At 44.4% G+C, this 25553-nt stretch overlaps 1 protein-coding gene across 2 annotated transcripts in view; it reads left to right on the top strand.

Annotated features, from left to right (window-relative positions):
• LOC132780882 (fibrillin-2) overlaps window positions 1–25553 on the top strand; it is a 150186-nt gene that overhangs the window by 41384 nt on the left and 83249 nt on the right. The window contains exons 10-22 of one of the 2 annotated variants that reach the window (XM_067473612.1): window positions 4957–5109; window positions 6901–7110; window positions 7271–7414; window positions 9122–9241; window positions 9631–9756; window positions 9867–9989; window positions 11769–12044; window positions 13391–13444; window positions 14322–14447; window positions 14544–14669; window positions 16652–16771; window positions 20393–20530; window positions 25343–25393. In XM_067473612.1, coding sequence (XP_067329713.1) covers window positions 4957–5109; window positions 6901–7110; window positions 7271–7414; window positions 9122–9241; window positions 9631–9756; window positions 9867–9989; window positions 11769–12044; window positions 13391–13444; window positions 14322–14447; window positions 14544–14669; window positions 16652–16771; window positions 20393–20530; window positions 25343–25393 — 1767 coding nt within the window. The remainder of the gene's footprint in view (window positions 1–4956; window positions 5110–6900; window positions 7111–7270; window positions 7415–9121; window positions 9242–9630; window positions 9757–9866; window positions 9990–11768; window positions 12045–13390; window positions 13445–14321; window positions 14448–14543; window positions 14670–16651; window positions 16772–20392; window positions 20531–25342; window positions 25394–25553) is intronic. The other variant, XM_067473613.1, reaches the window with a different exon arrangement.

The raw sequence follows: 25553 nt of genomic DNA, 5'->3' as shown, positions 1-25553 counted from the left end.
CTATAGCCCGAAAAACCCCACAAGAACCTTGCCCAAGTTTCCTCACCTCCAAGTCCGATATTCTGCAGGAGTCTTATGCTGTCTCTGGCTCTTGTTTAAGAGAGGAAAGTGGGATATAATAATAATAATAATAATCATCATCATCATCATCATCTATATAAATAAAAATGTAATGTTAGTTCGTGCTACCATCAGAACTCAAAAACCACTGGGGGAATTGACACCAAATTTAGACACAAGACACCTAACAGTCCAATTTATGTCCTCCACTCAAAAAAATTGATTTTGTCATTTGGGAATTGTCGTTGCTGGGATTTATAGTTTACCTACAATCAAAGAGCATTCTGAACTCCACCAATGATGGAATTGGGCCAAATTTAGCACACAGGGCTCACATGACCAACAGAAAAAACTGGAAGGGTTTGGTGGACATTGATCTTGAGTTTAGGAATTATAGTTCACCCACATCCAGAGAGCACTGCGCACTCAAACAATGATGGATCTGGACCAAACTTGACACAAATATTCCATATGCCCAAATATGAACACAGATGGAGTTTGGAGGAAATAGACCTTGACATTTGGGATTTGTACTTACTGGGATTTATAGTTCACTACAATTAAAGAGCATTCTGAAACCCACAAACGACAGAAATGGGGCAAACTTCCCACACAGAACCCCCATGACCAACAGAATATAGGAACGGAACAATGGATGACGAGTTTGGATCATGTTTTCTGTTATGAGACGCCAGTGAATGGTTATTGTGTTAATTGCTTGATCTGTTATTGTGTTAATTGTTTTTAAATATCCTGTGTTTGTTAACATTGATTTTTTGCTGCTATTGTTGTTAACCGCTGTGAGTCGCCTAAGGGCTGAGAACAGCGGTATACAAATAAAGTAAATAAAATAAATAAATAAATAACAGAAAATACTTAAGGCCATCCAGTCCAACTCTCTTCACCAGGACAAGAAAATGTAATCAGAGCCCTCCTGACAGAGAGCAATCCAGTCATAAATATAGATAGATATATATGATTCTCTCTCACACACAGAGATATGGTATCATAGATTTGAAAGAGAGTTCCACTGCTGAACAGGGAGGAGGGAGCAAGCTTGTTTTCTGCTTCCTTGGAGACTAGGACATGGAACAATGGCTTCAAACTACAAGAAAGGAGTTTCCATCAGAACATGAGGAAGAACTTTCTGACTGTGAGAGCGGTTCAGCAGTGGAACTCTCTGCCCTGGAGTGTGGTGGAGGCTCCTTCTTTGGAAGCTTTTAAACAGAGGCTGGATTGCCATCTGTCAGGGGTGATTTGAATGCAATATTCCTGCTTCTTGGCAGGGGGTTGGACTGGAAGGCCCATGAGGTCTCTTCCAACTCTTTGATTCTGTGATTCCCTTCCCTTCCTTCCTTCCTTCCTTCCTTCCTTCCTTCCTTCCTTCCTTCTTTCCTTCCTTCCTTCCTTCTTTCCTTCCTTTCTTCTTTTCTTCCTTCCTTCTTTCTTTCTTTCCTTCCCTCCTTCCTTTTTTTCTTCTTTCCTTCCTTCTTTCATTTTTTCTTTCTTTTTTCTCTTCCTTCCTTTCCCTTCCATTCTTCCTTTTTATTTATTTCCTTCCTTCCTTCTTTCCTTCCCCTTCCTTCCTTCCTTCCTTCCTTCCTTCCTTCCTTCCTTCCTTCCTTTCCTTTCCTTTCCTTTCCTTCCTTTCTTCCTTCCTTTCTTCTTTTCTTCCTTCCTTCCTTTTTATTTATTTCCTTCCTTCCTTCTTTCCTTCCCCTTCCTTCCTTCCTTCCTTCCTTCCTTCCTTCCTTTCCTTCCTTCCTTTCTTCCTTCCTTTCTTCTTTTCTTCCTTCCTTCCTTTTTTCTTCTTTCCTTCATTCTTCCATTCTTTCTTTCTTTTTTTCCTTCCTTCCTTTCTTTCCCTTCCTTCCTTTTTTATTTCCTTTCTTCCTTCTTTCCTTTCCATCCCTCCCTTCCTTTCCTTTCGTCTTACCTTCCTTCCTTCCCTCTTTTCTTTCTTCTTTTCTTCCTTCCTTCTTTCCTTCCTTCTTCCATTTTTTCTTTCTTTTTTCCCTTCCTTCCTTCCTTCCTTCCTTTCCCTTCCTTCCTTTTTTATTTCTTTCCTTCCTTCTTTCCTTTCCCTCCCTCCTTCCCTCCCTCCCTTTCCTTCCCCTCTTGCACAGGATCAACCCCCCTTTACCCTTTTGATGCCCCTTCCCTCCCTTTCCCGGCAAAGAGAGACCGCATCCTTTAATTGCCTTTAATTGCAGCCTCCTAAACAAGGGAAGGTGGAGGATCAAAAGTGGGGGTCTCCCAGGAGGGGAAGCAGACCATGCCAAAAGGGCCCAATTAGCAGCAATTACTTTCCCAGGCATTGCAGGCTCTGCATCTCTGGCCCCCCAGGTCTTGTCTCTGTGCCTGAGAAGCAGTATTATGATGATGATGATTATTATTATGGATTTACATTGGGTTCTTTTTCTCCTTGGGAAAGGCTGGTCTGCAAAGAGGGAGGGACAGCGGCATTTGACAAAGAGTTTGGCTCAGGATCTGTCTCTTTCAGGAGTTTCTCTTTCTTTTGACTTGCAAGGAGACCCAATAATAATAATAATAACAACAACAATAACATAAGGCTGCAATTGTGTGCTTCTTGCACACTTGTTGTGTCCCTATGTGCCATTGGGAGACCTAATAATAATAATAATAGAATCATAGAATCAAATAGTTGGAAGAGACCTCATGGGCCATCCAGTCCAATCCCCTGCCAAGAAGCAGGAATATTGCATTCAAATCACCCCTGACAGATGGCCATTCAGCCTCTGTTTAAAAGCTTCCAAAGAAGGAGCCTCCACCACACTCCTAATAATAGGCTGCAACTGTGTAACATGTTATAATATATATTATTATATATTAAAATAATATATTATGTTATAATATTGTTAAATTACGTTAGTTATTATATTATTACTCGTTTATATTGCTATAGTATGTTATTATATTATTATGTTTTATTATAATTATTATGCTATTATATCATGTTTACATTGTTGTATTCTATTACTGTTACATTATTATATTATATTATATTATATTATGTTATTCTATTATTATAATATTGTTATATTGTTATATTACTCAATTATATTGTTATATTATTATATTGTTGTTATAATGTTATTCTATTCTAGTATTCTACTATTCTACTATTCTTATATTATACTAGCTGTCCCCTGCCACGCGTTGCTGTGGCCCAGTCTGTTGATCTGGAAAATAAAGTAATGAGAAAGTATTGGTTTCTAATATATGCAATTTCTTTATGCTTGTGGGTAAACAGTATTTCTTGATGTTTCTTTGTCAGTGTTGATGTGGAGAGTGTCTGGTTTGCCTACTCCGGAATATGCAACATGTAATTGTCCTTCTTTAGGGGTCCCTTTGAAATCTGTGATACTATATCTGTGTGTGTGTGAGAATAATATCTATCTATCTATATTTATGACTGGATGGATCTTTGTCAGGAGGGCTCTGATTACATTTTCTTGCCCCGGTGAAGAGAGTTGGACTGGATGGCCTTAAGTATTTTCTGTTGGTCATGGGGGTTCTGTGTGGGAAGTTTGCCCCATTTCTGTCATTTGTGGGTTTCAGAATGCTCTTTAATTGTAGTGAACTATAAATCCCAGCAACTACAAATCCCAAATGTCAAGGTCTATTTCCTCCAAACTCCATCTGTGTTTATATTTGGGCATATGGAATATTTGTGCCAAATTTGGTCTAGATGCCTCATTGTTTGAGTCCACAGTGCTCTCTGTATGTAGGTGAACTACAACTCCCAAACTCAAGGTCAGTGCCCACCAAACCCTTCCAGTGTGTTCTGTTGGTCATGGAAGTCCTGTGTGCTAAGTTTGGCCCAATTATATCGTTGGTGGGGTTCAGAATGCTCTGTGATTGTAGGTGAACTATAAATCCCAGCAACTACAACTCCCAAATGTCAATGTCTATTTCCCTTAAACTCCATCTGTGTTCATATTTGGGCATATGGAATATTCGTGCCAAGTTTGGTCCAGATCCATCATTGTTTGAGTCCACAGTGCTCTCTGGATGTGGGTGAACTATAATTCCCAAACTCAAGGTCAATGTCCACCAAACCCTTCCAGTTTTTTCTGTTGGTAATGGGAGCCCTGTGTGCTAAGTTTGGCCCAATTCCATCATTGGTGGAGTTCATAATGCTCTTTGATTGTAGGCAAACTATAAATCCCAGCAACGACAGTTCCCAAATGACAAAATCAATTTTTTTGAGTGGAGGACATAAATTGGACTGTTAGGTGTCTTGTGTCCAAAATTTGGTGTCAATTCCCCCAGTGGCTTTTGATTTCTGATGGTAGCACGAACTAACATTACATTTTTATTTATATAGATTCGTTATATTATTATATTGTTTCTATTATATTATGTTATTGTTATGTTATTCTTATATTATTATAATATTGTTATATTACTCAATTATATTGTTATATTATTATATTGTTGTTATAATGTTATTCTATTCTAGTATTCTAGTATTCTACTATTCTTATATGATATTATATTATTTATATTATATTTTGTCGAAGGCTTTCATGGCTGGAATCACTCAGTTCTTGTGGGTTTATTTGGGCTATATGGCCATGTTCTAGAGGCATTTCTCCTGACGTTTCGCCCGCATCTATGGCAAGCATCCTCAGAGGTGAGGACCTCACCTCTGAGGATGCTTGCCATAGATGCAGGCGAAACGTCAGGAGAAATGCCTCTAGAACATGGCCATATAGCCCAAAAAACCCCACAAGAACTGAGCATATTTGTTATATTGCTATGAGTCACATATGGTTACAGCAGTTTCTGGGGAAGACTCCCTGCCGCATTCTGGTCCTTGCAAGGTCCCGCTTCACCTCCTCTCTCTGTTTCTTCCTTCCTTCATTGCAGACCAGCGGATGGGGACCTGCTTCTCTGCGCTGATTGGGGGTCGCTGTGCCGGAGAGCTGCCCGGGCATTACACCAAGGTGCAATGTTGCTGCGACTCTGGCCGCTGCTGGGCCGTGGGCCAGGCACCTGAGATGTGCCCCGTCCGGGGTTCAGGTGAGTAGCAGGGAGGGATCTTTAATTAGACCCTGTCCCCTTAAGAAACCCCTTCCAAAGGTGGAGCTTGCCCTCCGTACAGCAACCCCTTTGCAGCTGCAAAGTTAGTCGTTCCGAGGGTGCTGAGGAGCCTAGCAGTTGCAACATCTTCCATATCACCATCTTCCCATCTTTATATATGGACCCACCGCCTAGCCATGACTGGGGTTAGGGGGATACCCCTTAAATGGGTGTCCTCCTTCCTCCAGAATCGGGGACAGCGTGTGGTGAGGGGAGGGATGGTTTCCGAGAGATCTCCGCTAACTTGCAGGGAGCTATTCTCTCTCCTCTATTATTTAACATCTATATGCGACTGCTTGCCCGACTGGTGCAGAGCTTTGGGCTTGAGTGCCACCAGTACGTTGATGACACTCAGCTCATTCTGAGGATGGAGGGCCAGCCGGACTCTGTACCCGAAAATTTCCATCAGTGCCTTAAGGCCGTTACTGGATGGTTGCGTGCCAGCAGGTTGAGGGTGAACCCAGCGAAGACGGAGATCCTTTGGCTGGGCCGTCCGGGTGGGAGGGAGATCCAGCTGCCTACCCTGGATGGCGAGACACTACGTCCGTCACCTTCTGTAAAAAGCCTTGGTGTCTTATTGGACCCCCTGCTCACAATGGAGGCCCAGGTCTCTGCTGTGAGCAGATCTGCGTTTTTCCACCTACGTCAGGCTCCCTTCCTATCTAGGAACGACCTGGATACGGTGATCCAGGCGACTGTCATCTTGAGGCTTGACTACTGTAATGCCCTCTACATTGGCCTTCCTTTGTCAGTGATCCGGAAACTGAAGCTGGTGCAAAATGCGGCGGCTCGTCTTCTCGCCGGGGTGCCAGTGAGGTGTCATATCACCCCAAGTCTATAACAGCTTCACTGGCTTCCGATTGAGTATCGGATCACTTTCAAGGTGCTGGTACTAACCTTTAAGGCCTTATATGGTCTGGGGCCGGCGTACCTGAGGGCCCGCTTATCCCCCTACCAACCCCAGAGATTACTTCGGTCCGAAGACCAAAATTTGCTTGAAGTCCCCAACATCCAGACCTATCATCTGTCCTCTACTAGGCAGAGAGCCTTCTCGATTGTGGCCCCTTATTTATGGAATGCCTTGCCAGTTGAAACCCGAACCATCCGAGAGCTACTTGCTTTTCGGAAAGCGTGTAAGACCTTTCTTTTCCGACAAGCTTTCGATGGGTGAATAACTTGGGACTATGTCTGTTTCACGTTTTTATAGTATTTTAAAGTTGGTTGTATTGTTTTAATCTACTGCTGTAAAGCGCTCTGAGCCAAATTGGGAGTGGCGGTATACAAGTCAAATATATATATATATATATATATATATATATATATATATATGTATATATATGTAGCATATATTATAATTATATATTACATATTCTTATGTATTACATTATTAGATCACATATTATTTTTCTTATATTTATTATTAGTATAATTATTATATTTTAGTATTATATATTGGGATTACATTATATATTATTATTACTATATGTACATGTACTGTACATAACATCAAAGCATACATGCACATTAGGTCTGGGGTTCCTTTTTTACTTCCTTTCTTTCCTTCCTTCTCAATATCGGGTTCTTCCCAAGGTATTTTTGAGAGGTGTTGCTTTCTGCAGCATGTGGAGTGATGTTCTGTCCAAATTAAGGCTTATTATTATTATTATTATTATTATTATTATTACATTGTATATTATTATGTGTGTCTCTCTCTGTCCTTCCCTCGCTTAGATGAGTTCCGCCGGCTGTGTGTGGAGGTTCTCCCCGCGGCCCCCGGCTTCCCCATCTCCTCTTTCCCGGGTCTCCTTCCTGGCTTTGGGCCCAACGGAGCAGGGCCCGGAGTGTCCAGCGCCTTCCCGGCGGGATTTGGACCCAATGGCGCCAATGGGCAAGGTGGCCTTCCTGGGCTGCCCGGGCTTGGGCCTGGAAGCTCCAGCATCGGTGAGCAAAGGGTCTCGCCTTTCATGCCTCACCTCTCATGTCTCATGTTAGGTTCTTTCCTTTGGGTGGGTCTCTCCTTTTGGGGCTCACATTTATGATGTTGATGTTTTGGGTCTGGCCTTTCTGGGTTCTTCTCCCCTTACCACCCCCCTGGTTGCAGGCACGGCCACCTTGAACCAGACCATCGACATCTGCAAGCACTTCACCAACCTCTGCCTCAACGGGCGCTGCATCCCCACCCCATCCAGTTACCGCTGCGAGTGCAACATGGGCTACAAGCAGGACGTGCGCGGCGAGTGCATTGGTGAGCATGGGAAAGAAGAGGCCCTGGGGGGAGGGGGCTGCCACAAAGGAGGTTGCTGTGTTCCCCGCATTATTATCATTATCATATATCAGTAACATTACTATAATTTATTATTATAATTATTATCAAACATTAGTAGTAGTAGTATTATAATTTATTATCATTATTATACTGTCAGTGTTATCATTTCTCCTCCACCATTCTCTCTCATCCTGGAGGGGATCAAGGCGGCTTTACATACGGGCAACAATTTGATGCCCTAAAACACAATGTACACTTAAATAAATATTGAAATAGAATTAAAAAGTACATTAAAACAATTAAAACATTTAAAACCAATACATTCAGAGTTAAACATGAAATCCACGAGTGTAATCCAGGCCGTTCCAATGGTCATTGCACATGGTTCCAAGTCTCTCTATTGCACAAGTTCTCTAAAGGTTTGGTCACAACATTTTCTTTCGGAAGGTTAGGAGAGAGGGGACTGATCTAACATCGCTGGGGGTAGGGAGTTGCACAGCCGAGGGGCCACCACTGAGGAGGAAGGCCCTGTCTCTCGTCTCCACCAACCAGGCCTTCATAGAGGGAGATGCATTCAGATGGATAAGCTGGGCCAGAACCATTTCATAGAATCATAGAATCATAGAATCAAAGAGTTGGAAGAGACCTCATGGGCCATCCAGTCCAACCCCCTGCCAAGAAGCAGGAATATTGCATTCAAATCACCCCTGACAGATGGCCATCCAGCCTCTGTTTAAAAGCTTCCAAAGAAGGAGCCTCCACCACACTCCGGGGCAGAGAGTTCCACTGCTGAACGGCTCTCACAGTCAGGAAGTTCTTCCTCGTGTTCAGATGGAATCTCCTCTCTTGTAGTTTGAAGCCATTGTTCCGCGTCCTAGTCTCCAAGGAAGCAGAAAACAAGCTTGCTCCCTCCTCCCTGTGGCTTCCTCTCACATATTTATACATGGCTATCATATCTCCTCTCAGCCTTCTCTTCTTCAGGCTAAACATGCCCAGCTTCTTAAGCCGCTCCTCATAGGGCTTGTTCTCCAGACCCTTGATCATTTTAATCGCCCTCCTCTGGACACATTCCAGCTTGTCAATATCTCTCTTGAATTGTGGTGCCCAGAATTGGACACAATATTCCAGGTGTGGCCTAACCAAAGTAGAATAGAGGGGTAGCATGACTTCCCTAGATCTAGACACGAGGCTCCTATTGATGCAGGCCAAAATCCCATTGGCTTTTTTTGCCGCCACATCACATTGTTGGCTCATGTTTAGCTTGTTGTCCACGAGGACTCCCAAGATCTTTTTCACACGTACTTCTCTCGAGCCAGGCGTCCCCCATTTTGTATCTTTGCATTTCGTTTTTCCTGCCAAAGTGGAGTATCTTGCATTTGTCAGTGTTGAACATTTAGAGCTGTATAGGCTAAATCCAGCACTTGGAATTATGCTCGGTAGCAGACTGGCAGCCAGTGGAGTTGGCGTAATGAGGAGTTGTATGCTCCCTCTACACCACTCCCGTGAGCAACGTGGCTGCCACCCGTTGGATCATTTGTAGCTTCCAAACAGTCTTCATAGGCAGCCCCACAGAGTGCATTGCAGTAGTCTATTCGGGATGTAACCAGAGCATGGACTACCGTGGCCAAGTCTGACTTATTCTCTATCAGTCTGTAGTATTGTTGTTGTTATTGTTATTGCTCACAGACATGGATGAGTGCTCCAGCAGCCCCTGCCTGCACGGCGACTGTGTGAACACGCCAGGCTCCTACCACTGCAAGTGCCACGAGGGCTTCCAGAGCACCCCCACCAAGCAGGCCTGCATCGGTCAGTGCTCAGCATGGCTTGCTATTTCCTTCCCTCCTTCCCTTCCCTTCCCTCTTTCCTTCCTTTGTTGCTTCCTCCCTCCCTTCAGTTTTCTTCCTTCTTTCCTTGCTCCCTTTATTTCTTTCCTTCCTTTACCCTTTCCGTGCCTTCTCACCTTCCTTCTTTGCTTCCTCCCTCCCTTCCATTTCCTTCCTTTCCTCTCCCTTTCCTTCTTTGACTCATTCCTTCCTTCTTTAACCCTTTGCTTCCTTCTTCCCTCCTTCCTTCAAACCTCCCTCCCTCCTTTCCCTCTCCCTTCTTTCTTTGAGTCCTCCTTCCCTTCCTTTCCTATTTCCTTCATTGCTTGCATGCTTCCTTCACCCTTTCCTTGCTTCCTCCCTTCTGGCCAGACATGGACGAGTGCATCATGAACGGGGTCATGTGTCGCAATGGGCGCTGTGTCAACACGGACGGCAGTTTCCAGTGCATCTGCAACGCTGGCTTTGAGGTCACGCCTGACGGGAAGAACTGTGCTGGTAAGGAGGAGTTGGGGGGGAGGGGGGGTGGCGGAGAGAGCCAGGGCCACGGGCTGCAGCACGGTCACATCTCGTGACCCTGCAAGCCCCGCGTGTTTCTCTCTTGGCAGACCACGATGAGTGTGCCACCACCAACATGTGCCTCAATGGGATGTGCATCAATGAAGACGGCAGCTTCAAGTGCATCTGCAAGCTGGGATTCGTCTTGGCCCCCAACGGGCGCTACTGCGTGGGTGAGGAAGTGAGCCAAGTCCTGGGACAGGAAGTGATGTGGGTTCTGGGAGAGTAAGGGAACCAATCACAGTACAGGAAGGAATGCGAGTTCTACAACAAAAAGCGATGCAAGTCCTAGGACAGGAAGTGAGGCCGGTTCTGGGACAGGAAAAGAGCTGGTTCTGGGTCAGGAAATGATGTAAGTCCTGGAACAGGAAGTAATGCGGGTTCCAGGAAAGGAAGTGATGCAAGTCCCAGAACAGGAAGTTAGATGGTTCAGGAACAGAAAGTGAGGTGGGGCCCCAAACAGGAAGTGATGCAAGTCCTCGGACAGGAAGTTAGCTGGTCTAGGAACATAAAGTGAGGTGGGTCCTGGAAAAGGAAGTGTGCCAGGTCCTGGAATAGGAAGTGAGGTGAGTCCAGGGTCAGGAAGTGATCCAAGGCTCAGGATAGGAAGTGATGCAGGTTCTGGGACAGGAAGTGAGGCGAGTCCAGGGTCAGGAAATGAGCTGGGTCTTAGGACAGGAAGTGAACGAGGTCTCAGCACAGGAAGTGAGTCAGTCCCAAGACAGGCCTGATAATCCTGTATGATGATGATAATGTATAATAATATAGTATAAACATAATGACGATGGTGATGATGATGGGTTGTTGTAGGATTTTTCGGGCTATATGGCTGTGTTCTAGAGGCATTCTCTCCTGACGTTTCGCCTGCATCTACGGCAAGCATCCTCAAAGGTAGTGAGGTCTGTTGGAACTAGGAAAAAGGGTTTATATATCTGTGGAATGACCGGGAAGGGGGGGACGACGACAAAGAACTCTTGTCTGTTGGACCACCTTGATTAGCATTTGATGGCCTGGCAGTGCCTGGGGCAATCTTTTGTTGAGAGGTGATTAGAATGCCTCTAGAACATGGCCATATAGCCCAGAAAAACCTACAACCCAGTGATTCCGGCCATGAAAGCCTTCGACAATACGATGATGATGATGATGATGATGATGATGATGATTATAATGATGAGGCAACATAGGAAAATGCTGCAGAAAGTCTACCATATTACCCAAGACTATGATTTTACAAAAACTATCCAGACTCTCCTAAATGAAACCTGCAGAATAATTACAGGGTGTCTTAAACCTACACCTGTTAAAACTCTATAAGCTAGCTGTCATTGCCCCCCCCCCCCCATTGTGTGACGGGAAGTTGCTGCTAAATGTGAGAGAATAAGGTTGAACACTGTGAAAGCCACCCTCTGCATGGCTACCAGCCTCCCCCCAGTAGACTCACATCAAGGAAAAGCTTCATGAGAACCACCACTCCTCTCCAGCATCTCTCCAGTAACAGCAAGGGTATCCCTCTGGGCAGCTAGACCAGGAAATCCCAACTGGATGCCCCCTCACAAGGATCTTCCTTGAGGGGCAAACCAAGAATGGGCAACTTGGAAGTGCCCGAACAGACTCAGAAGTGGAGTGAGCAGATCAAAAGACAACCTGGCAAAATGGCACTACCTAAAAGAATCCCACACCTTATGTGACTGTGGAGCAGAACAGACAACTCTGCATCTGTATGCTTGTCCACTATGCCCTGCCTCATGTACAGAGGGAGAATTGTTGGAGGCTACAGACAATGCCATTGCTGTTGGTCGTTTTTGGTTAAAAGATATTTAGCTGCCTGCGCTTTTTCTATTTTTATCAGTTTTATACAAAGTTATGCAATGTGTCGATACAAAATTTTTAAAAATGTTGATTATGCAATGATGATGCTAATGTCCTCCTGCCCTGTTGTCCCGGTGCTGCAGACGTGGACGAGTGCGAGACACCTGGGATGTGCATGAACGGCTGGTGCCTGAACACAGAGGGCTCCTTCCGCTGCGAGTGCCTGGGGGGGCTGGCCATTGGGCCCGGGGGCCGCATCTGCGTCGACACCCATGTGCGCAGCACCTGCTACGGGGCCCTCAAGGAGGGGACCTGTGCACGGCCCTTCCCTGGCGCCGTCACCAAGTCCGAGTGCTGCTGCGCCAGCCACGAGCACGGCTTCGGAGAGCCCTGCCACCCCTGCCCTGCCCGGAATTCCGGTGAGACCCAGAGAGGGGAGGCCAGGCCAGGCAGGCCCACCAAGGCTGAGATTATGATAGCATAGGATGGGTTAGGAGATATATATATATGTGTGTGTGTGTGTATATATGAATGATCAAGTTTGGAAGGGGACCCCAAGGAGGGCTGTCCAGGATAGGGCACCACCAAAACCCTCCCAGCAGATGGCCATCCAGCCATAGACATGATTTAGATAGATAGATAGATAGATAGATAGATAGATAGATAAATAAGAAGATATATACCTGTTACAGAACCATAGAACCCTAGGGGGACCACAAAGAAGGCCATCCTGGTCAGGACACCACCAAAGCCCTCCTGGCAGATGGCCATCCAACTATAGGCTCTATACACACACACGCACACACACACATATATTGTGTGTGTGTATATATATTATAATAATCAAACTTTTTTTGTATTCCGGTGAGTAGAGTTTGGAAGGGAACCCCAAAGAGGACCATCTAGGACAGAACATCATGAAAACCCTCCTGACAGATGGCCACCCAGCCATATATAGATAGGATTGATATTCAGTGTTCCCTCACTTACCGAGGGTGTTCTGTTACAGGATCACCCACGATAAGTGAAAATCCACAAAGTAGGGATGCTCCACCCACTCAAATGGGCGGAGTGTCTCTACTTCCCGGCAGCCTCCACCTCCTTGCCACCTCCGCTGCTCCCCGCCTCGGAGGCCCCTTGGGCATCCAGCCTGGCATCCAGCAGTGAAAACCGCTGCTGAGATGGAGGCAGCTTCCTCCTCGCTGCCTCCGCTGCCCCCCATCTCGGAGGCCCCTTCCTCGCCAGGCTGGGCGCCTAAGGGGCCTCCAAGGCGGAGAGCAGCAGAGGCAGTGAGGAGGCTGCCTCCGAAGAGCGCCCTGCCTGGCACCCAGCCTGGCGAGCAAGGAGTGGGGAGCAGCAGAGGCGGCGAGAAGGAGAGGTGAGCAGTATAGTGTTCCCTCTATACAATGTTTCCTTGCTACCCGCGAAACAGCGAGTCCGCAATAAGTCAGCAACAAAGTAGCGAGGAAACACTGTATATATCTCATAGGGTTTGGAAGGGAAGCCCAGTCCAGCCCCTTTCTGCCAGGAAGGACACCATCAAAGCCCTCCCAACTGATGGCCATCCATCCATAGACAGGAAAGTTATAATTGAGCTAGATAGGTAGGTGGGTAGGTAAGTAGGTAGATGCATATGCTTGAGATGGATATAATAGGTATTTGGGGGGGGGGGGCTTCTGCACATGCTCAGAGGCCCCATCCCTGTTTCCCAGTTGGCACACTTGGTGCGGAAACCCTGCCTTTCCTCTGCTCTGCTTCCCTGCAGCCGAGTTCCAGGCCTTGTGCAGCAGTGGGATCGGCATCACTGCAGACGGGAGAGGTACGTCCGCAAGAAATGGTCCGAATTTGCATCCAGGCACCCTTTTGCAAATAGTTTTCAACTGGTCAATTGGTGCCATTGGTTGCCAGGTGTAAGAAGCAGAAAACACAGGTTTTCCTTTTCTTCATTTTCCTTCCCTTCCTTTCCTTCTTCCCTTCCTTTCTCTGTTTCCCTGTCTGTCTGTCCTTCCTCCCCCACTCCCTCTCTCCCTCCCTCCTTTTCTTCCTTCCCCTATTTACATATTTTCCTCCATCCTTTCCTTCTCTTTTCCTCCCTTTGTTCCTTCCCTTTTTTCCCTTCCTTCCTTCGCCTTCCCTCCTTTCCCCTCTCTTTTCTTTCTTTCCTTCCTTTCCCTTGCTTCCCCCTGCCTTCTTTCCTTCCTCCCTTTCTTCCTCTCCCGTGTTTCCCTGTCCTTCCTCCCTCCCTTCCATCCTCCCTTCCCTCCTTTCTCCCTCCCTCCTTCGCTTCCTTCTCCTATTTACATATTTTCCTCTGTCCCTTCATTTTCTCTTTTTCCCTCCCTCCTTCCTTCTTTCCTCTCCTTTTTCCTTTCTTTCCTTTCCTTCTCCATATCCTTCTCCCTTCTTTTTCCTTCCTCCCTCTCCCTGTGTTTCCCTATCCTTCCCTTCCTTCTTCCTCTTTCTTTCCCCTTCCTTCCTTCCTTCCTTCCACCCTCCCCCTGTGTTTCCCTGTCCTTCCTCCCTACCTTCCTTCCCTCCCTTCCTTTTTTCTTCCTTTCTTCTCTTCCTCCCTTCCCTCCCTTTCCCTGTTCTGTCCTCCCACCCTTCCCTTCTTCCTTCCTTCCTTCCTTCCTTCCTTCCTTCCTTCCTTCCTTCCTTCCTCTACCTGGGTTTCCCTGTCCTCCCTCACATTGCAGATATCAACGAGTGCGCCTTGAACCCCGACATCTGCCTCAACGGGGTCTGTGAGAACCTGAGGGGCAGCTACCGCTGCATCTGCAACCTGGGATACGAGTCAGACCCCTCCGGGAAGGACTGTGTGGGTGAGTGAGGGAGGGAGGGGTGAGGGGGACCCCAGAGGGCTTCCAAATGTTCCTCAAGGCCTTTCCCAATGCCCTGCCTGCCTCTCCCTCCTGCAGATGTGGATGAATGCGCTGTCAACCGGCTGCTATGTGACAACGGCTTGTGCCGCAACACACCTGGAAGTTACAGCTGCAGTTGCCCCAAGGGCTTCATCTTTCGGACAGAGACTGACACCTGCGAAGGCAATTGAGAATATTATATTCATAATCATAATATAAATCAGGCATGGGCAAACTTCGGCCCTTCAGGTGTTTTGGACTTCAACTTCCACAATTCCTAACAGCCTACCAGCTTGTGGGAGTTGAAGTCCAAAACACTTGGAGGGCCAAAGTTTGCCCATGCCTGACATAAATGCATGACCCACCTCTCCTTGGGTTAAAATGGTTTTCCTACCCCTCCAACTTCACATCATGCATTTGCATCCTATTGTCGCTATAGGCTGATTGTTGTAACCCTGCGTTTGATTTATGTTTGTTTTTTATTGATTTTTTAATAATAAATTTATTATTTTTTTGTTTTGTATTTCATTATTTATTTATTTATTATAAATTTATTGTTATTTTTATTGATTTTATTGCAACGCTGCGTTTTTATCTGTTTGTTATTTTAGTTTTGCTATTATAATTATGTATTACTATATTTAACTTTATATTAAATGTATTACCTATTTATTATTTTTTATTTATTTTGTTATCATGCTGCGTTTTTGTTTATTAATTTTACTGTAATATTATAATATTTATTTATTATAATATTTATTATATTGTCGAAGGCTTTCATGGCCAGAATCACTGGGTTGTTGTAGGTTTTTTTGGGCTATATGGCCATGTTCTAGAGGCATTCTCACCTGACGTTTCGCCTGCATCTATGGCAAGCATCCTCAGGTGAAACATCAGGAGAGAATGCCTCTAGAACAGTGGTTCTCAGCCTTCTTAATGTTGCGACCCCTTAATACAGTTCCTCATGTTGTGTTTTTTTTATTAAATAAATTTTTTTAATTAAAAAAAAGTTCCTCATGTTGTGTTGACCCCCAACCATAAAATTATTTCCATTACTACTTCATAACTGTAATTTTGCAACTGTTATGTATCGTCATATGAATATCTCATATGTATTTTCATTCACTGGACCAAATTTGGCTCACATACCCAACATGCCCAAACTTGAATACTGGTGGGGTTAGGGGGGTTGATTTTGTCATTTGGGAGTTGTAGTTGCTGGGATTTATAGTTCACTTACAATCAGAGAGCATTCTGGGCTCCACCAATAATGGAACTGAATGAAACTTGGCCTCCCATGACCAAGAGAAAATACTGGAAGGGTTTGGTGGGCACTGACCTTGAGTTTTGGAGTTGTAGTTCACCTACATCCGGAGAGCACTGTGGATTCAAACAATGATGTATCTGGACCAAACTTGGAACAAATACTCAATATGCCCAAATGTGAACGCTAGTAGATTTTGGGGGAAATAGACCTTGACATTTGGGAGTTGCATCTGCTGGGATGTATAGTTCACCTACAATCAAAGAATATTCTGAACCTCACCAACGATAGAATTGGGCCAGACTTCCCACACAGAACCCCCATGACCAACAGAAAATACTGTGTTTTCTGATGGTCTTTGGTGACCCCTCTGACACACCCTCATGACCCCCCTCGGGGTCCCTACCCCCAGGTTGAGAACCACTGCTCTAGAACATGGCCATATAGCCTGAAAAAACCTACAACCCAATATTTATTATATTATTTATTCATTATAATACACTTATTTCTTATTTCTATTTATTTCATGATCATGTTGCATTTTACTTATTATTATATTTATTTATTTATTATATTTATTATAATAAATGTATTATATTTTATTATTACGACTTCTTTTATTACAATGCTGTGTTTTCTTTATTTATAGTTGATTTTATTTATTATTAATATTTATTATCTATTTATTTTTTTATTATTTTATTTTATTATCATTGTGTGTTTCAATCTATGTGTTTTATGGTACACATTTTATGTTAGTATGTTTTGGACCAAGCCAGTAGGAGGGTTGGAGTAAGACATAAAATATCTTATTGTTATGACTGGTATTATGGAACCAGAGAGGTGACATCCCACTGCCTGTCTCCCGCCCTTGTTTCCTGTGCTCTGTTTGCTTTTGCAGACATCAATGAGTGCAGCTCCAACCCGTGTGTTAACGGCGTGTGCCGAAACAACGCTGGGTCCTTTGCCTGCGAATGCTCCCCGGGAAGCAAGCTGGACCTCGGTGGCACCCTCTGCGTCGGTAAGCATGTGCTTGTATGTATGTGTGAATGAATGAATTGTTTATTGTACTAGCCATAGGCCATAACATAAAATATACAACCTTTAAAAGTACAATAAACACTTTCCAATACAGGTATTAAAACAAGTTCCGTATACTAGCTCTTTAAAATTATAGTAGTGACATAATAACAATTACAAATGTCTGGTTTGTATCATCCCCAAAATATATTAATTTCCATTTCTAGCTTCTGCTGTGGACTTTACTAGTTTGGCTCGGATTTTTTGGGCTGCGACTCCAAATGTGGCAACCTTCAGTGTTATATCTTTGGAATAATCTGCCAACAAGTCACAGATCTGCTGCCTTTCAAAGATGGCTTTGAAAGGCAGCAGATCACAGGAGCTGTCTTCATAGACTTGTCAGTAGCCTATGATACTGTGAACCACCGCCTCCTCCTGAGAAAAATGTATAATATCACAAAGGACTACCACCTCACCCACCTCATAGGAAACCTGCTACAAAACAGGAGCTTTTTTGTTGAGTTCCAGGGCCAGAGAAGCAGATGGCGGAAACAGAAGAACGGCCTGCCTCAGGGGAGCGTGCTTGCTCCATCCATGTTCAACATCTACACAAATGACCAGCCACTGCCAGAAGGGACAGTTTCATCTATGCTGATGATCGTGCCATTACTGCTCAAGCAGGGAGCTTTGATATGGTTGAAAAGAAGCTCTCTGAAGCTCTAGGTGCTCTTATTGCCTATTACAGGGAAAACCAACTGATCCCTAATCCATCTAAAACACAGACATGCGCCTTTCACCTTAAGAACAGAGAAGCATCCCGAGCTCTGAGGATTACCTGGGAAGGAATCCCACTGGAGCATTGCAGCACACCCAAATACCTGGGAGTCACTCTGGACCGTGCTCTGACCTACAAGAAGCACTGCCTGAACATCAAGCAAAAAGTGGGTGCTAAAAACAACATCATACGAAAGCTGACTGGCACAACCTGGGGATCACAACCAGACACAGTGAAGACATCTGCCCTTGCGCTATGCTACTCTGCTGCTGAGTACGCATGCCCAGTGTGGAACACATCTCACCACACTAAAACAGTGGAGGTGGCTCTTAATGAGACATGCCGCATTATCACAGGGTGTCTGCGCCCTACACCACTGGAGAAATTACACTGCTTAGCCGGTATTGCACCACCTGATATCCGCCGGGAAGTGGCAGCCAATAGTGAAAGGACCAAGGCAGAGACATCTCCAGCTCATCCCCTGTTTGGGTATCAGCCAGCACGTCAACGACTTAAATCAATACATAGTTTTCTTAGATCTACAGAGACACTTTCTGGAACACCTCAGCAAGCGAGAGTCCAAAAGTGGCAGGCCCAAACCCAGCACCTCAATCCATGGGTGATACCAGATGAGAGACTCCCCCCTGGGCACACAGAAGACTGGGCGACTTGGAAGGCACTGAACAGACTGCGCTCTGGCACCACGAGATGCAGAGCCAATCTTAAGAAATTGGGCTACAGGGTGGAATCCACGGCATGCGAGTGCGGAGAAGAGCAAACCACTGACCACCTGCTGCAATGCAACCTGAGCCCTGCCACATGCACAATGGAGGACCTTCTTGCAGCAACACGATCATCAGCATAGATGAAACTGTCTGTCCCTTCTGGCAGTGGCTGGTCATTTGTGAAGATGTTGAAAGTTTGATAGTTTGGCGGCCTCTATATGACTTTCCAGTTACCATTGTATGAGAAGTGGATGCCCAGATATTTATAGCTGTGACACTGTTCTATTGAGTAGCCATCCAGTTGCCATTTATGTAATCTGCTTCCTCTTGGAGAATACCATCACTTTGGTTTTCGAATAGTTAATGCTCTTGATCACAGATTCTACTTAGTGTCCTCAAGAGTCTCCTGAGTCCTATTTGTGTAGTTGACAAGAGGACTATATCATCAGCATATAATAAGATTTGAATTCTCCTATTAATGGAAATAGACGCAGTACAAGAAAATCTAATATATTTAAGGAGGGAATATTTTGAATGTAGTGATAGGAATTCAAAGATGTTAGCCAAATCCACACAAAAAAAGAAAATGGAAGGCATGATAAATATGATAAAAGATAAAACAGGTAAATTATGTAGAACTATGAAAGAAAAATTGAAGGTATTTGAAGAATTTTATAATGAATTATACCAAACAAAAGCTAGTTCTAGGTTCTTGTGGGTTTTTTCGGGCTATAGGGCCATGTTCTAGAGGCATTTTTTCCTGACGTTTCGCCTGCATCTATGGCAAGCATCCTCAAAGGCATCCTCACTACCTCTGAGGATGCTTGCCATAGATGCAGGCGAAACGTCAGGAAAAAATGCCTCTAGAACATGGCCCTATAGCCCGAAAAAACCCACAAGAACCTAGTGATTCCAGCCATGAAAGCCTTTGACAATACTAAAAGCTAGTTCCATAGAAGCAATCAGGAAATATGTGGAGGAAAATTGGGAGAGTAAGTTGGAGGAGAAAGATAAAGAGCTACTGGAACAACCCATTAAGAAGACAGAAATAGAGGAAGTTATGAAGAATTTAAAAGTTGGGAAAGCTCCAGGTTTGGACGACGTAGGGACAGAATATTATAAAAGCTTTAGAGAAGTTTTGACCCCAAAATTATTAGAATTGTATATCGGAATAATGAAGGGAGATAAAATGCCAGAATCATGGAGGAGGTCACTAATAATATTAATACCAAAATCTGATAAAGACTTAACAGACCCGGGGTCATATAGGCCCATATCGTTAGTTAATCAGGATGCAAAGATTTTATCTGCTATAATAGCCAATAGAATGAGTAAATGCATGTATAAGTATATAAAAAAAGATCAGTGTGGGTTTGTAAAAGGTAGACAAATGTCAAATTTGATAGGGAGAGTATTAAATAAAATTTGACCAAGAGTTTACCTGACAGACCTAACCACACTCTTAAATCTGTCCCCGAATATAGCTGGTGTAATAGTGACAACAGTCGTCCATCCACATTGGTCTTTGCCAACTTTGCCCACAAACGCTGTCTGTCAATTGTGTCAAAAGCGAAGGTGAAATCCACAAATGCAGCATATAGGCATCTCTTCAGTTTCTTCAGACTGTTTTGGACCCTACCTCTAAAAACCTATACATTTCACCTGTCATGTCCAGCACTTTTTAAATTTTATTCATTACATTTGGCCCGGCCTTAGTTTTAAATGCCTCGTGGTGTTATTGTTCTAATGTTTATTGTTATTGCTTTAATGTTTATTGTTTTGCTTTATGAGTTTTATCGTATTTGTTATGCTGTTGTTTTATTGAGGGCCTTGGCCTTTCGTAAGCCGCACCGAGTCCTTCGCGAGATGTTAGCGGGGTATAAATAAAGATAATAATAATAATAATAATAATAATAATAATAATAGTGTGTAAGCACAAAGCATTGGTCTATTGTGCTTTTGTGTATGTATGTGTGTGTCTCACAAGGACCTCGGACCTCGCCTTTGGACCTCAACGCATTGGGAGATGCTTTGGACACCGTTCCCAATGGAAGGGAAGGGGGCGGGAGACTCCTGGGTACCTTCTGACCCCTCCTTGTTTCCCCCTTTGTTTCCCCCTTAGACAGCATGAAGGGCACGTGCTGGCTGCACATCCAAGAGGGCCGCTGCGAGGTGAACATCAATGGGGCTACCCTCAAGTCCGAGTGCTGTGCCTCACTGGGGGCCGCCTGGGGGAGCCCCTGCGAACGCTGCGAGGCTGGTGAGCAGTAAAGCATAGGGTCCTAGTGTTGGGAAAATATTCCTGCCAAGTTTGTGTGGGCGCAGCCGAAGGAAGAGATGGACAGCAGATTTGGATTTCAGCACTTTACTATTTGCAAAATAGTGGTGGCAGTGTCAGCCCATGCTGAGTGAGGAACTGCCACATCCCCTGTTGGGGTGGACTTCCAATTATAGTATTTTACAAGCATGCGCAGAAGGCAAATTAACAATTGAATTTTGTATTGTCGAAGGCTTTCATGGCTGGAATCACTCAGTTCTTGTGGGTTTTTTCGGGCTATATGGCCATGTTCTAGAGGCATTTCTCCTGACGTTTCGCCTGAATCTATGGCAAGCATCCTCAGGTGAGGTCTGACCTCACCTCTGAGGATGCTTGCCATAGATGCAGGCGAAACGTCAGGAGAAATGCCTCTAGAACATGGCCATATAGCCCAAAAAAACCCACAAGAACTGAATTGAATTTTACTAATTAATCCAATCTTTAGACATGTGCAGTGACCTCCAACTTATATTAGTAATGAAATCAGGTGAAACATCCATAATTCACATTGTGTATGTAACTATCCAGTAAGCCAAATGTCATAGCTGTTTACATAATCTGTCTCAATGGGTACATGGTTATTTGTGCAACCTAGCCTTGTGGTTTTGTCCTAGTCAACTCATGTTGACCAAATGTCAAACAAAATGCTCTGTCAATAATTTCATGGGAAAAATTCTGGGTCAAACATTTTCCTACAAAGCACAACCATCCTCACACTAGGGTTGGAAGGGACCCTGAGGGCCACTCAATCTGGTGGAAAGACACTACCTGATACCTCCCCAACTACTTCGGTTGTGTTTTGTCACTCCTAGCAAATATGCCAAGTACTAATTCAGAGATCGGCCTGTATTGATAATACAATTGTAGTTTTCTGTATTCCTTATCATTCTCACAGCTGTAATGGTACACATAAGGTCTACTCTTCAGTATTATAATCTACTAGGTGTCCCCTGCCACACGTTGCTGTGGCCCAGCCTGGTGATCTGGAAAATAAAGTAATGAGAAAGTGTTGGTTTCTATTATATGTAGTTTCTTTATGCTTGTGGGTAAATGGTATTTCTTGCTGTTTCTTTGTCAGTGTTGATGTGGAGAGTGCAAGATATCATTGACCTTCTTTGAGGGTCCCTTTCAAATCTATGATATTTATTTATTTATTTATTTATTTATTTAAAATTTTTCTATACCGATCTTCTCACCTACAAGAGGGACTCAGATCCGGTTCACAACATGTGTTCATATACAAAAATACAAACCACACAATGCATCATCATTACACAATTAAAAACATATTACATTACACCATCGTCATCATCACAATAGCCACGTCGTCAAAGCATTCCTGGTCATTATTCACAGTTATTCATTCTCCTTCCATGTGGACCAAAGTTGACTCAGTTGTCAAAGGCCGCATTCCATAGCTAAGTCTTTGTTAGCTTCCTGAACGTCAGGAGGGAGGGAGCAGTTCTAATCTCCTAATACTATATCTGATACTATATCTGTGTGTGAATCATATCTATCTATCTATCTATCTATCTATCTATCTATCTATCTATCTATCTATCTATCTATCTCTATGGCTGGATGGCTCTTTGTCAGGAGGACTTTGATTATGTTTTCTTGCCCTGGTGAAGGGAGGTGGATTGGATGGCCTTAAGGATTTTCTGTTGGTCATGGGGGTTCTGTGTGGGAAGTTCGCCCCGATTCTGGCGTTCGTGGGGTTCAGAATGCTTTTGATTGTAGGTAAACTGTGAATCCCAGTGACTACAACTCCCAAATTTCAAGGTCTATTTTCCCCAAACTCCATCTGTGTTCATATTTCGGCATATTGAGTGCTTGTGCCAAGTTTGTTCCAGATCCATCATTGTTTGAGTCCACAGTGCTCTCTGGATGTAGGTGAACTACAACTCCCAAACTCAAGGTCAATGCCCACCAAACCCTTCTAGTGTTTTCTGTTGGTCATGGGAGTTCTGTGTGCCAAGTTTTGTTCAATTCCATCATTGATGGAGTTCAGAATGCTCTTTGATTGTAGGTGAACTATAAATCCCAGCAACTACAACTCCCAAATGACAAAATCATAATTTTTTTAGTGATGGTCACCCCTTGTGTTGTGAGATGTTTTTTCACCATATTTGGTGTGAAATGCTTTGTGCATAATTAGTTCCTTAAAAACAAAAGAACCAATGAACGGAATCACACCAAATTTGACAACAAAACATCTCACTACATAAGGAGTGACCATCACTCAAAAAATTATGATTTTGTCATTTGGGAGTTGTAGTTGCTGGGATTTATAGTTCACCTGTAATCAAAGAACATTCTGAACTCCACCAACGATGGAATTGAACCAAACTTGGCACACAGGATTCCCATGACCAACAGAAAATATTAGCAGTGTTTCGTGGGCATTGACCTTGAGTTTGGGAGTTGTAGTTCACCTACATCCAGAGACCACTGTGGACTCAAACAATGATGGATCTGGACCAAACTTGGCACAAATATTCCATATGCCCAAATATGAACACAGATGGAGTTTAATGGAAATAGACCTTGACATTTGGGAGTTGAACTTACTGGGGTTTATAGTTCACCTACAACCAAAGAGCATTCTGAACCCCACCAATGACAGAATCGGGGCAAACTTCCCACACAGAACCCCCATAACCAACAGAAAATACTTAAGTCCATCCAGTCCAACTCCCTTCACCAGGGCAAGAAAACGTAATCAAAGCCCTCCTGACAGAGAGCCATCAAGGCATAGATATAGATAGATATATATGATTCACACACACACAGATAAAGTATTATAGATTTGAAAGGGACTCCTAAAGATGGACAATTACATGTTGCATGTTCCAGAGTAGGCAAACCAGACAATCTCTACATCAACACTGTCAAAGAAACATCAAGAAATACTGTTTACCCACAAGCATAAAGAAATTACATATATTAGAAACCAGCACTTTCTAATTACTTTATTTTCCAAATCACCAGACTGGGCCACAGCAACGCGTTGCAGGGGACCGCTAGTTTATATATATAGAGAGAGAGATTATTCAGCTTGCATGCAAAAGCTTGGTTGTCTTATCTTTTTGTTGTTTACATTTTATGGCAGTGTTTCTCAACCTGGGGGTTCGGACCCCTGGGAGGTTGCCAGGGGGTTTCAGAGGGGTCACAAAAGACCATCAGAAAACATATATTTATGATGGTCTTAGGAACCCCTTTGGCAGAGAAGGCTGAAGATCTCTTCCTTTTTGGAAACAAATGACAAATCCTCCCACCAAAGGGCCTCCTCCACTGTGATTGGCCAGCCCCTCATCCAACTGGAAGGCTGTTTTTGAGACTCCAAGTGGGGAGGGGACACTTACTTACTTACTTAGGCGATCCCTCGTTGGACGAGTAAGATGGTCTTCCTTGATGACTATTTTTGTGGGTTTGTAGAGCCCTATTCTTGACCCGCATCTTCTCCCACAGTGAAGGCATTGGTTTCCAGGTGGAAGGCGGTCCCGGTCGGGGTTCGCTTGACGCACCTTCCTCCTGGCACGTTTCTCTCTTCAACCCTCCACTCATGCCTCCTTGAATTCTGCAGCACTGCTGGTCACAGTTGACCTCCAGCTGGAGCGGTCAAGGGCCAGGGCTTCCCAGTTCCCAGGAGGGGAAAGCAGGCATGCTGGCCATGTGGTGTTCATGTGCGGGCGAGGGAGAGTGCGAGGCTGGGGGGAGGCTCACGTCAGCAAGTCCCTTCAAGGCAGGGAGATTCTGTGTGGAATGTTTGGCCCAGTTCTATTGTTGGTGGGGTTTGATTATACAGCAACTACAACTTCCAAATGACAAAATCAGTCCTCCCCAAGCTCACCAGTATTCAAATTTGGATGCATCGAGTATTTGTGCCAAATTAAGTCCAGTGAATGAAAACACATCCTGCATATCAGATATTTCATAGAATCATAGAATCAAAGAGTTGGAAGAGACCTCATGGGCCATCCAGTCCAACCCCCTGCCAAGAAGCAGGAATATTGCATTCAAATCACCCCTGACAGATGGCCATCCAGCCTCTGTTTAAAAGCTTCCAAAGAAGGAGCCTCCACCACACTCCGGGGCAGAGAGTTCCACTGCTGAACGGCTCTCACAGTCAGGAAGTTCTTCCTAATGTTCAGATGGAATCTCCTCTCTTGTAGTTTGAAGCCATTGTTCCGCGTTCTAGTCTCCAAGGAAGCAGAAAACAAGCTTGCTCCCTCCTCCCTGTGGCTTCCTCTCACATATTTATACATGGCTATCATATCTCCTCTCAGCCTTCTCTTCTTCAGGCTAAACATGCCCAGTTCCTTAAGCCGCTCCTCATAGGGCTTGTTCTCCAGACCCTTGATCATTTTAGTCGCCCTCCTCTGGACACATTCCAGCTTGTCAATATCTCTCTTGAGTTGTGGTGCCCAGAATTGGACACAATATTCCAGGTGTGGTCTAACCATGGCGGAATAGAGGGGTAATTACATTATGATTCATAACAGTAGCAACATTACAGCTGTGAAGTAGCAATGAAAATAATTTTATGGTTGGGGGTCACCACAACATGTATTAAGAGGTCGTGGCATTAGGAACACTGTTTTACAGCATTGAATGTTTGCCGCTATATGTGGTGAACTGCCCTGAGACCCCATTGGGGAGATAGGGCGGGATAGAAGCAAATTATTATTTTATTATTATTAATAATATTATTTGCCTGACTCCTCTGCCTTCGGCTCCTCTTGCCCCCTGCAGACCCCGCCTGCCCCAGGGGCTTCGCCCGGATGAAGGGGGTCTCCTGCGAAGGTAAGCCTAATTTCCTAATGATAACTGCTTAACAATACTTTGTACCTTACAATAATTGTGTATTAATCACTGTTTTGACTTGCTTGCCAGTGAGGTGTCGTATCACCCCAATTCTACAACAGCTGCACTGGCTTCCGATTGAGTACTGGTTCACTTTCAA

The sequence above is a fragment of the Anolis sagrei genome, chromosome X (genome assembly GCF_037176765.1).
Source record: "Anolis sagrei isolate rAnoSag1 chromosome X, rAnoSag1.mat, whole genome shotgun sequence".
In the NCBI taxonomy this organism is placed as follows: Eukaryota; Metazoa; Chordata; class Lepidosauria; order Squamata; family Dactyloidae; genus Anolis; species Anolis sagrei.
The sequence above is the reverse complement of the archived record's forward strand: the minus strand, read 5'-3'. Positions and strand labels throughout refer to the sequence as shown.